The following is a 13,831-nucleotide window of genomic DNA, read 5'->3' on the forward strand; positions in this document are numbered from 1 at the left end:
AAGTGCAAACTGTTATGTTTCTTGTTTTATTCTTTTTTAAGTATTTTTCTGTTAATGTTCCCCTTGTTTTAAGGTTTTAATTGAAGATCACAGGTAGAGTACATAACAACTAGGATGAATCTTTAGGTGTTCTAATATTTTTCATTATATAACAACAGAATATTAATGGCACAGTAGGTTCTTTACTTCTATGCTGTAAAAAAAAAGCAAAATTTGATCCCACGTTCTATTCAGAATATAAATGGAAATTGCAGAGCCTAGCAGTAAACAGCTATGTCTAAATTATCTATCTGTCTGTCTATTTATCTATCTTATTTATATTTTCATTTATCTCATTAGAAAACCTCAAATTCCCTGTAAACACAAAGGGGTGAATTTACTAAAGGCAAATAGACTGTGCACTTTGCAATTGCAGTTGCACTCATTTTGCCCAGAGCTGTGTAGATGTAGTATAGCTCTGCTGTTTTCCACCTGCCTATCACATGCAAAAATGCAGATTTTTTCCTTGCACTTGATTGGGTATTCTTCATAAAATAAAGCTATACCACATTAACCACTTCAGCCCTGGAAGGTTTTACCCTCTTAATGACCAGGCCATTTTTTGCAATTCGGCACTTCGTTACTTTAACAATTGCGCGGTCATGCGATGGTATACCCAAATACAATGGATGTCCTTTTTTTGCCATAAATAGTGATTTCTTTTGGTGGTATTTGATCACCTCCTGTAGTTTTTAGGAGCGACACTTTTGAAAAAAACACAATATTTTTTACTTTCTGCTATAAAACATTCCCGATAAAAAAATGTAAAAAATGAAAAAATTTTTTATCACTTTAGGCCAATTTGTATTCTGCTACATATTTTTGGTAAAGAAAATCCCAAAAAACGTTTGCGCAAAGGTTATAGCTTTTACAAACTATGGGATAGATTTTTGGACTTTTTATTTTTTTATTTTTATTAGTAATGGTGGCTATCAGCAATTTTTTTAGCAGGACTGCGACATTTCGGCGGACAGATCGGACCCCTAACCAGTGACATTACTACAGTAATCAGTGCTAAATAATATGTACTGTTACTGTAATAATGACAATGGCAGGGAAGGGGTTAATACTGGTGGTGATCAAGGATTTAAATGTAAACCTAAATGTGCTTGCTAACTGTGTGGGGGGGACTCTGTGACAGGCACACAGAGATTGTTGTTTGAGCACTGTGCCTGTCCGACAGAAGAGCCACCTGCTTTGTTTACATAGTCAGGTGGCTCTCCTGTCAGTTTCTCTGAAGATAGCGGGAGGCCGGCGGCGATTGAGCCCACTCCTCTTGCTGTCTGACTCCCACTGTGTCTAATCACATAGGAAAGCACAGCTCCGGCGGCACATAGTCACATATATCCATGTGATTATGCGCAGCCGAGCCGCCCTGCTGCAGGAAATCTGCGTGGGGCGGTCGGCAAGTGGTTAACTAAGCTCTAGGAAAAATTAGTGCAATCGCACTTGCAAGTGCATATTCTATTTCCCTTTAGTAAATCGACCCCAATGTCGTAGAGAAAACTGTTTATTTATTATGTGAAATACAAGATCAATATTGAACAAAATAATCACTAAAAATGTAACAACAAATAAGCAACAAAAAAGCACCGGTTTTAATAGAAATGCAACATATGCAACATATGATAAATGTATCCAGGATTTTTACGATGCAGCATACTTTATAACAATGCATGTGCAGTTAAATCCTGTTGCTATGACCATTAACATTGAATCAATCAGCAATCCAACAAGTTTAGATATTAAGAAAAATTTGCAATAAAGCAATACATACAAACTCTATCAGATAATTATACTAGTAAGAGATAAATTACTTGCTTTTAATAGATGGGGTATGAATTGGATTACCATCATTCTCACAATACACCTTTAAATGCTTTCCAAGTGTATTGTACAAATCACTGTTGCAGCACATCCTTATTATATTTGTTGTATAATTAGGTAATGCAAAAATATGTTGCAATAGTGATGTCTACAATACACTCAGAATGCTTTTAATATGACATGAGCCATATATACTCTCACCATATACAGAAGTGGAATGTGGACCTTTTACAAAATGGGTTTGTTACTTGTTTCTTATAACAAAACTGCAGGATAATATGCTAAGTGTGGCTGCAGAAAACAAAAAACCAAGTCTGATTATAGACAGACAAATGTTTCTAAATCTTCAAAATAAATCAAATAAAGTTGTTGGTGAAACTGGCCTAAATGAATAGGCAATATATTTGTGGGACTAGTACAAATGTGATTTTTTTTTTTTGTTCTTTAAACAGCAGCATATATCTTGTAGACTGTAACTACCCTATACTCTGCATGATTATATGTAGAGATAGCATTCCTCTCGGAAAGTGACACTGAAGAACCCCAGAGAATGAAGTTAGAGAATCATTTTGAACAATAGAAATATACAGTATATATATATATATATATATATATATATATATATATATATATAATCATATATAACACAAAAATAAAAATTTTAAAACCTTGCGAACTTTACGTATTTTAAAAAATATATTTTATTACAAAAAGCTAAAAAATATCATAAAACCATACAAATCAGTGCTTATATGGATAGTACAGGCATTTGTATGCGCCAATGTAAGTATCAATAATTGCCGAATATATGTCGTATGACACAGGGATATCATGTGACATGTGACACAGAACAACAAAATTGTGGTGCCAGCAAATATGGCTGTAATACCTTAGTAACATAGCCTTAAATTATATATACTGTAGTTCAGCACAACAACATCTCAGATGTTCAATCCCTTAAGAAATGTGTTATCACAGAGCATCCTTCACCGCCTGGGGTATGCCATATCCAATGTACCGGTATTTCCTCATATATAGTACTGACCCACACCAAAAGTTCCCATGAGCCAAAGCAGCTACATTTTACCATCCACCCTTGGTCATACAACATATATTTGGCTATTATTGATATTGCATACCAATGTTTTCTTTGAAAATGACAAAATTTGAGGTCTTGAGGAAGCAATAATTGCAAAACGGGTCGACCTCTTGAAGCATTAGCAAAGGAATATTGAAGAAATCTCATATTCATGGCCTGTATTATCCATAAAAGCACTGATTTGTATGGTTTTATGACATTTTTTTAGCTTTTTGTGATAAAATATTCTTTTTATAATACATCGTCTCACTGTCCTTCTCTGGTATTAGTAAAATCCTCAAGGTTCTAAAATATAATTTTCTGGGTGTCAATTACGGATGAGGTACCAGAATATATACAGTCTATGTTCAATTTTTTTAATCATATATATTATTCAGTTCTGTGTAGTTGAATTGCTTAAAGAAGTAGAGACTGTGCACTTTACAGTATATAACTAAAATACAGACCACTTCACCTTAAATCGGAACTAAAGGCACAAATATGCGAGATGATGTCACTGTACTGGAAATGTAATGCACGTGTGTTTCATCAATTGCTAGAATGAGGTTTAACTATATGCTGACAATTGCAATTGAATCCCTTTCCTACATGTAATAATATTTTCTCACGATGCAATAATTTTTTAGCTACCATTGGGAATGTGTACAGAAGCGCTAACCATTTTCAATTAGTGCCACAGCTTCAAGTATTTTGGTGTCTACATTATTAGATGTCTAGTATATTAAATTGCTGCTTTGACATGTTACGTGTTGCTGTTTCAATACACATGAATTTAGATGTGAATGCTAGAATTTCATTTTTAGTAATTATGTTTATATTTTTATGGTTTGATTATTTTTGTATTTTTCTGATCTTTTCAGGAATAATAGTAATAGTTGGACCGCATATTTCACAGCACGGTTTACATATGTTGCAAATATCACAGTAATTGGATTCTTAAATGACCAATTGGTGAATCACATTTTTACAACTAAACAAAGAAGTACACGTTCAACAGTGCCTACAATATCTAACGCCATAAGTGGTGACATGTGTAAGTGTTTACCACCCTTTACTGTTTACTAAATCCTTATTGTATCCTTTACTATGCTAAAAGATCCATTTCTAAAATTGCTAGGCTTGCTATAACCAACAAAAAATGATGTAGATTGGTATGTGCTATTAACCAGGGCCAGATTCCGTGTAAGTATATGGAGTATTTTAAGTCCCGTCTAGAAAATACTTTTTGTTTAAAAAAATAAATATTAAAGGCCTACAACACTCAGAAACTGCAAAATCTATTTTGTTGGAAGTACAATTAGATAGTTATATCATATACTACAATACAAAAAATATTTTGATTGAGGATGCAATTAATAAACTCTGAAATATCATGACCTTGCTGTTTTAAAATGTATTTGATGAATTCACTTTGATACAGTTGAATAAGTAATATGTAAGCAATACATTTTATAGTGAAAACCTATGACCTGTTTTTTTTTTTTTTATCTTTTATTGGAAATTTCAGAAGATAGAAAGAGCAGTAATAAACAGCATGCCCAGTACAAGGACTGAGATTACAAACTAATCATGTATAAATGCAAATTGAGTAGTATAGTTGTACATTTACAAATAGGGGATGGTTGTCTCGCATGGTACGGAAGGAGAAAACTATAGTATCATTTGGATTACTATATGTGGCTTAATCAGTAATATAGGGTCAACATTTATAGTGGGTTTATAAAATGTGGTTTATAAAAAGGTGGTTAGAGGGGCAGTGTTTGCAGCGTGCCCAGGGAGGGAGTTAAGGATATGACCTGTTTTAATGGACTAATAGCATTTTGTTTGTTTTTTTTTTTTTTCCTTATTTTTATATTAAATGTTTGCCTGTTCTGAAACTGTGCAGTTAAAATTATTTTGCTTTGAAGACAGTTTAGATGCCCAATAAATTATTTATTTTTTAATTGCAGCACTTGTTTAAGTTAAATATAATACAATGAAACACTGCACATTTAAATAAAGGCAAAGTAGCTCACAAAGTATAATGTAGAAATTTAAACAAACAAAAAAAAAATTATCAAGCACTACACATCCAGTGCTCGTGAACAAAAAAGTCCCCATAAAGCAGTCAGGGGACTTTAAAAAAAAAAAAAAAACTTCCAATGTGCCTCTGCATGACAAATGTAAACGCAGGTGACAAAATAATGTACCTGTTGTAAACAGGTACACGAATCTGGAGCACATGGTGCATATGGGAAAGTGCTGGGACTGTGTAGCTGAGCTTCCTCCTGACACTTCAGCTGTCAAACAGATAGCACAGTACCAAGAAGTTTAAAGCTGAATGAGTTTAGCCTGATGGAATGTACAGGCACTAGTTCCCCATCAGGTTTGCTCCCTTTGTGATTGAGAGCAGGCAGTGAGTTTATCTGTATCCAGTAGACAGCCTGTTATTGGCTATAGAATCTGCTCACTGCCTGCTCTCAATCACAAGGTGAGAGCAGACCGGATAAAAAACTAGTGCCTGTGAATCCCCATCAGGCCCAGCTTACTGTCAGTGTCAGTGGTTGTTAGAAGGCTATTGGCTCTAAAGCTGACATTGTCCTTAACAGCCAGTGACAAGAAGGGAAAGGCTATCAGCAGCAAACCTACCACCTGCTACACAGTGCACAGAGACAGGCACTGTGCTTGTCTCTGTACACCAACTTAGAGTTTCATTAAGTAGAGGCGAATATTTTTGAATTTTGTGCAGTATCAGCGCTATTAAGATCTACCAGATTCTGATGCACATCTCAGTAAAGCTACAGAAATGGGCAGAAGGAATATTTGAATTTGGAGCAGGCCAGGTTAAAGGGCTATATTGCCAGAAAACAGTGCCAATGGCTTTACTAAAAGTGTGTCTTAAAGCCCATAATTAAGTTTCCTTCTATAACATCACCATCCCATCAGTTAGTGAAAATCGTTTTTTAGCATACCACTGCCTCATGAAATATATTTCATCATATAATACTGGTCCCAAATTATAGGCAGGTCTGCATGCACCTGATTACATCCATCCACCTCATCAAGGGTTTATTCCCATTTTCTCAAAATGCAACATTATGCTAAATCGCTTGACTTTGTGTGAATGCTCTAGTTTTTTTTAGTCATTATATTTTGACATTCAACTCATCCAAGGTAAATGTCTACAATTCAGGAATTTGTTTTTAAATGTATGTTAGGAAAGCACCATAAATTTGCTTAACTATCCTAATAATTGTATATCCTTGTCTTTCTCTTAGTAACCGTGCTTGAGCTGGCACAGAATTTCTCATGTGTGAATGGCTTTGTATTGGATCCTAACACTTTCCAATGTATTTCTAAGTGTAATTCATACTGTATGAATGATGGAACTTGTACTCTGATTGAAGGCAACGCTACCTGCACGTAAGTAAACATGCTCTTCTTGTGATGTTTTCTCATCCAATCCTACAGAAATATCTATCTATCCATACATTATATAACCCAAAATCTCCAGCACCATAATCCCAACCCTACACACACACAGTATTATGCACACCTCATTTACCCATGCATCTTCAGCACCGTAATTCCTACCTTACACACAGTTTTATCCACACCTCATATACCCAAGAGTCTTCAGTACCATAATTCCTATAGAAAAGAACAACACAATCCTGTGCTAGAGTAAGCTGACTGTGTAGTGTCACAGCCTGGTCAAATCATGGAAAATCTCATAGATGCTTTGCTGCCCTCTAGGACTGGGGTCTTCCTGACAGTGTTGTGAAAATAGAAGAAGAAAATAGGGTACACTGGCCTAGTGCATTATCCAACAGATTTGTTAAAAGATATGAATAAGTTCATACATATTTCTACTCACAAACATAAATTTAAAACACGCTCGTCAGGCCACATGTGTGGCCATCTTTCATTGGTTGCTCAAATCGCCAAACCTGGGAGCCTCTGAAGAAGAAGGCCAGTCCTTCGAAACGTGTCAGCTTGAGCGGTCTCATCCAGGACCCCCCACTCCTAGGTTCGGTGATTCGAGCAACTGATGAGCGATAGCGCACATGTAGCCTGACGAACATGTTTTTAACTTATGTTTGTGAGTAGAAATCTTTATGATTGTTATCATATCCTTTAATAAATCTGTTGGATAATGCACTAGTGCACCCTCTTTTCTTTTCACCATAATTCCTACCTGACACGCACAGGTCTTTGTCCATTTGAATTACAGACAGAGTCTTAGCAGCACACATGTTTCTTACCCTTTAGACATCAAAACCTGTGAGTATCTCTGTTCTAACTGTTAAAAATAATTAATAGAGCCTTATTTTGGGTATCTGCAAGTTGACAGCAAACAAATGCAGCTTTGTCCCACTTTGGAAACTGCCATTCCTATGCCACTGTGCTACAATAACACTTTTGAATTTATGATATATAGTTGAATTCATTAAGTTAAATTTACAAGCAGTCATATAGCAGTCATATAGAAAAGATTAATGCCACCCTGGGTTCTTTTCTCGTGGACTATTTTTTGTTTGTTTCTATGAGAAAGACACACTATTTGCTTATTTTTTGGTAAAATCAGTACATTTTCCTAACAAAAATGTTTCCTAAAAACAAATGTATTTTTAGCATTTTAAATATTATCACTATATCAACAGCCAGTTTATGTCTTGTAACTTAAAATGTATTATCTTTTTTCTTTCAGTTGCAAACCGTTCACTATTTATACCACCTCTGGTGAACGATGTGAAAACCTCTCAATGAACCTTAATGCATTCTTTGGAATATTATTTGGAGCTTTGGCATTCCTCTTCCTGTTGATCATGGGCATAGTGTTGGGAATATACATCTATAGAAAGAGGCGAAGCAAAAATAGTCATGATGATACAGACCAGTAAGTGATAACTATCTGCCAATATGTACTTGGATGCTATTGTTGTGCTAATATTAAAAGTATTACGTAAAAAAAAAAAAAAACAACATACAATGTATGAAATTACAGGGAAAGGGCTATTGCCACTATTAGCAATATATAGCTGTGATATACAGTATGTAGCTGTGAAAAGTACACAATAATCACCATGCTTTGTGTTGGTTATTTTCCTGTAAGGAGACAAGTATTATACAGTAGGTGGCTGATTTATATTTCTCTGCAGTTACCTTAAAATACTCTAATAGGAAAAATCTATTTCATTTAATTGCCATACATTAGACTTAACACATCTGTTCATGTATGTCATATGTAAAAAAAGTTATACATAGGATTTAAAGGGTCAGCCCACCCAACCAGATATGTTAGTTTTTGTAAATGCTGGAGAGTTAATTTGATGATGTATGTGATGGCCCTAATATGAGGCACCTTAAAGTGGTTGTAAACCCCATTCATGAAAATTGAACTAAGCACATACAGTGCCTTGTGAAAGTATTCGGCCCCCTTTGCGACCTTTTGCCACATTTCAGGCTTCAAACATAAAGATATAAAACTGTATTTTTTTGTGAAGAATCAACAACAAGTGGGACACAATCATGAAGTGGAACGAAATTTATTGGATATTTCAAACATTATTAACAAATAAAAAACTGAAAAATTGAGCGTGCAAAATTATTCAGCCCCTTTACTTTCAGTGCAGCAAACTCTCTCCAGAAGTTCAGTGAGGATCTCTGAAAGATCCAATGTTGACCTAAATGACTAATGATGATAAATAGAATCCACCTGTGTGAAATCAAGTCTCCATATAAATGCACCTGCACTGTGATAGTCTCAGATGTCCGTTTAAAGCGCAGAAAGCATCATGAAGAACAAGGAACACACCAGGCAGGTCTGAGATACTGTTGTGGAGAAGTTTAAAGCCGGATTTGGATACAAAAAGATTTCTCAAGCTTTAAACATCCCAAGGAGCACTGTGCAAGCAATAATATTGAAATGGAAGGAGTATCAGACCACTGCAAATCTACGAAGACCTGGCCGTCCCTCTAAACTTTCAGCTCATACAAGGAGAAGACTGATCAGAGATGCAGCCAAGAGGCCAATGATCACTCTGGATGAACTGCAGAGATCTACAGCTGAGGTGGGAGACTCTGTCCATAGGACAACAATCAGTCATATACTGCACAAATCTGGCCTTTATGGAAGAGTGGCAAGAAGAAAGCCATTTCTTAAAGATATCCATAAAAAGTGTCATTTAAAGTTTGCCACAAGCCACCTGGAAGACACGCCAAACATGTGGAAGAAGGTACTCTGGTCACATGAAACCAAAATCGAACTTTTTGGCAACAATGCAAAATGTTATGTTTGGCATAAAAGCAACACAGCTCATCACCCTGAACACACCATCCCCACTGTCAAACATGGTGGTGGCAGCATCATGGTTTGGGCCTGCTTTTCTTCAGCAGGGACAGGAAAGATGGTTAAAATTGATGGGAAAATGGATGGAGCCAAATACAAGACCATTCTGGAAGAAAACCTGATGGTGTCTGCAAAAGACCTGAGACTGGGACGGAGATTTGTCTTCCAACAAGACAATGATCCAAAACAAAGCAAAATCTACAATGGAATGGTTCACAAATAAACGTATCCAGGTGTTAGAATGGCCAAGTCAAAGTCCAGACCTGAATCCTATCGAGAACCTGTGGAAAGAACTGAAAGCTGCTCTCCATCTAACCTCACTGAGCTCGAGCTGTTTTGCAAGGAGGAATGGTCAAAAATTTCAGTCTCTCGATGTGTAAAACTGATAGAGACATACCCCAAGCGACTTACAGCTGTAATCGCAGCAAAAGGTGGCGCTACTAAGTATTAACTTAACGGGGCTGAATAATTTTGCACACCCAATTTTTCACTTTTTTATTTGTTAAAAAAGTTTGAAATATCTAATAAATTTCATTCCACTTCATGTTTGTGTCCCACTTGTTGTTGATTCTTCACAAAAAATTACAGTTTTATATCTTTATGTTTGAAGCCTGAAATGTGGCAAAAGGTCGCAAAGTTCAAGGAGGCCGAATAAGTTCGCAAAGGCACTGTATATGTAGCATTTATTTATCTCTCTCCAAAGCTCTAAGTTTCCTTTCTCTCTGGTGCTTCGTTCGTCTGTTATCAGCATGAGTCACTTCTGACAGGTTCTCCAACACATGAGATAGCAGCTGAAAATTTGTGTTGGGGAGTTGAGGAGGGAGCTTAGAGGGAGATAAACAGGGAGCTTGTTGATTCAGAATACAGCTCTGCATATTCCATCATTCCTCTGCCTATGGGGAGGGGGGGTTGTCCCTTTTCTCCAATAAGCTACCACACATTGTAAGTCCAGTCTCCCCACCCACCCCTATGTATTACTGAAAGATAAAGATTTTTAACACAATCTGCACTTTTCAAAGAGTATAGAAAGGGGAAGACGGTAGATATACAAGTAAAACTTATGTAGGAGGATGTGTTTCATCTCTGTGTATCATCTGATGCTGTTCACCTTACTGGGTATACGTGAGGGTTTACAACCACTTTAAGTTTGCAAAGCTCTTTATATTGCTGTAGCAAAACAACCTCATGAACCTTTTTATTCCCTTAGCACTGTTTCCTTTTTAATTAGTCTGTGACTGTCTGCTTTTTCTATATTACATTCTATTATTATTATTACATTTATATTCCTTCTGCCTTTACATATGCCCTAGCAATAATATGAATGAAATGCATTCTTTCTCATTCAGGTTGTACCAAACACGATTTAGCTGGAAACCACCAATCTTTCCACGTGAGTATATATTTATTAATTATTCAATGTATTTGTATTTGCTTTTAGTGGCACATGCTGCTCAGAAAGGTATGTAACATTTCTTTGCATTTAAACTTCTAGCTTTTCAAAGATTGGGAGATAAGGAGATCCCTTCTTTAAACACAGATACGTCACCCAATTTGATTGCCTGGAAACCACACTTAGACAAAGTAAACAGTACGGCAGAGGTATGTATCACTTTACTTTGTGTTACTAAACCCAGGACCCTGCATTCACTATATCTGGTCTCCCACAGTACACAGAACATGGAAATGCAAATATTTTAGTAAATATAAACTGCTAAATACCTTTTCTCATCAGCAGTTTATAGTAGTCTTGTGACTTCTATCAGTGTCTGGTTATTTCTTGTAGGAGAAGTTTTCATTCTCCTCTGACTGTCCTATGAGGCTGCAGAACCCTTGGCTCTCTGTCTGGACATTGCTGATTGACCCTTTGCTGATCACAAGCACCCTCCCCAGAAAAAAAAAACAATTCTAGAAATACACACCAAACTGAGCATGTGAGGAGTGTCCCAAAGGCTCTGTACTATCAACAGATGGATTGGTGACAGTAAAAGCAGGGGAAGATCAGAGAAGACAGGATCAAACAGCTCTCTACACAATGCACATGATTAAACCCTTAGGTTCCACAATGATTATAACAGTCATGCTTTACTGCATATACAGACTGATTTTATTGTTGTGGGTCTGGTAACACTTTACATTTATTGACTTCTAGTCCAAACTTCATCACTATGTTTGTATTGATTTTTTTAATTTACTTGATGTAGGATTATTAACAGTTTAGCCCTAGTAAATTTTCCTTTTCATAGTCTCTGTAATGGTGTGTTTTGGGCTTACTATATACATCCATTTGGCAAAACTTGCATCGTCTGGCTCTGCCACAGAGCCTTTGCAAACAAGACCCAGCCAAGTCCTCTTCCCATAGTATACTCCATTCATTTCTAGAATTAAAACATTTTGGAATGCATTGTGGTGCTCTCAGCAGGCTACATAGAACTGAATCATCTCTGGACAGAACTGCTTTTTGCAGCAAAGCATACTACATAATTATACTACAGCAAATGCACAAATACAGTATGAACAAATCCTTAAGAGGCTCTAAAAAGTGTTTATCAACCCAAATAAAAAACAGATTAGCAATTAACTATTTTTATCATAAAAATGGAGATGTGTCAACAATTTGGTGCGTTCTATTGAAATATCTCAATATTTGACTTAATTCATATACTTATCTTTCCTTCATTTTCCAACAATTTCACTTGGTTGTTGGAAGCCAGAAAAGCAACCTTGTGTAAGCACTATGGGGTTGATTTACTAAAATTGGAGAGTGCAAAACCTGGTGCAGATCTGCTTAGAAACCAGTCAGCTTCCAAGTTTTTTGTTTTTTTTTTTTTGTCAAAGCTTAATTGAGCAAGTTGAAGTTAGAAGCTTCACCAAATTTTGCACTTTCCAGTTTTAGCAAATCAACCCCAATGAGTCATTCAAGTGGTAGATTACATTGTACATAGGTCTCTAAACTCACTCAATTTGACAGCCTTGGTGCTTGGTAATTGGTCCAGCAATACTGTCACATGTATTGAGTCACATGCTTCTCAAAACGTAGAAGAAAGGGGTATGTTCTTCTGACTCAGCAGCTGTACAGAGCAGTGGTGGAGTGAAAAATATATGCATATATGCTACTCAAACAAATCGGCTTATCTACCCTGCATGGCAGGATAAAATGTTATATTTTTTTGCATGCTTAATATATAATACATATCATATTTCTGATTTATTTTCTTTACTTATTTCTAGGTCAAGATTAAACGACCTGAAGTTAAACCTAATCTAAACTTGTATGAATAGACAGCTCTGGGAAATTCAAGCTGATGTTTCAACCAGTTTCCTAAAACTGTCCAGAGAACAGACTGTCTAATAATTACAAAGTGTAATAAAATCTTTATGTAATTGTATCCCTATATAATTACAGGCTAAATGTCTCCTGTATTAAATACATGTAAAATAATGTATTAAATAATAATAACTCTGACCTAAAAGAACAATATGCTGCGTATCTATTGTTTTTATGTTATTGATGAAATCCCTAAGCTAAAAAAGGATGCACTACAAGTATAAACATATACTCCTATTCTATCTTGATTAAAATATGCAGAGCAGTGTCTATGCCCATGCCAGTCCTCACTATCTGCAATGTTTTATTGCAGAGAACTAAAGGAAAACTGAAAGTGTTACATTTGGCAACCAATTGAAATCCCCTTTTCAAACCTACATGATATAATCCTAATTGAACCCTGAGGGGTTGCTTTTAGCAACCAACCTTCCTCACATTTACAGAAATGCTCTAAAAGGTCTCAAATCTGTCACAAGTTTGTACCATAATGAAGGGTAGTTTTATGGGGATAAAGTTCATAGTATGTGCAATTGTGAATGGTTTGTACACAAAAATTACTAGAAAACTAACCATTTAAATTTTTAATTTGAGTATATCCGAAGATTAGGGTTTTTCTCAATATTATAATGCACTGTTCCTGTCTTTGCATACCATAAAAGACTGAAGAGTATATTTTTGTATTAGCCATGTATAGCTTTTGATTTTGAAGTTGTATTTTTATTCTCTAATGTATATTAATGTATCAAACTATGTAACAGAACATCTTTTATACAATGCACCTGAACTTCTAATATGACAATGATTAGAACCTAAATTGATGATGGTGTAGTTCTTCCTATTTATATGCCTTACAGTTTTAATAAAAATTATTCATTTCACCTCTTTGAATTTCATTTTACTTTGTGGGTTTATGGGCGTAATCTGTTTTTTACTTGTTTATCTATTATTTGCAGAGGAGGAGTTTAACACACTATAGTACCCATCTAAACTAAGGCTGGAAACTACTATTTTAAAGATTGGTCCAAATCATCAGATAGCAATTTCATAATTAAAAGCCTAACTGTAGCCAATCTTTTTTTTTTCTAGTTTTGCAGCAAGTGGAAAAGATATAACTCCTATACCACTGCATAACATATGCCAGTGTGAATGTTAGTGTCAGTGTGTTTAGGTAGGACAAAAGAAACCCAAAACAAACAAAATGCATACTATT

The 13,831-nt window shown here is 35.6% G+C and overlaps 1 protein-coding gene across 1 annotated transcript in view; it reads left to right on the forward strand.

Moving 5' to 3' along the window:
* Positions 1–12,772, forward strand: part of LOC309550509 (uncharacterized protein) — a gene marked incomplete at its 5' end in the record, with an annotated part of 187,921 nt that extends 175,149 nt beyond the window's left edge. Inside the window, 6 exons of the mRNA XM_082250873.1 lie at positions 3,826–3,998; positions 6,223–6,367; positions 7,656–7,844; positions 10,643–10,686; positions 10,789–10,895; positions 12,525–12,772. Coding sequence (XP_082106999.1) covers positions 3,826–3,998; positions 6,223–6,367; positions 7,656–7,844; positions 10,643–10,686; positions 10,789–10,895; positions 12,525–12,575 — 709 coding nt within the window. The 3' untranslated portion in view covers positions 12,576–12,772. The remainder of the gene's footprint in view (positions 1–3,825; positions 3,999–6,222; positions 6,368–7,655; positions 7,845–10,642; positions 10,687–10,788; positions 10,896–12,524) is intronic.
* Between the last annotated feature and the right edge of the window lie 1,059 nt (positions 12,773–13,831).

The sequence above is a fragment of the Pelophylax lessonae genome, assembly GCF_965119305.1.
Source record: "Pelophylax lessonae genome assembly, chromosome: 3".
Taxonomy (NCBI): Eukaryota; Metazoa; Chordata; class Amphibia; order Anura; family Ranidae; genus Pelophylax; species Pelophylax lessonae.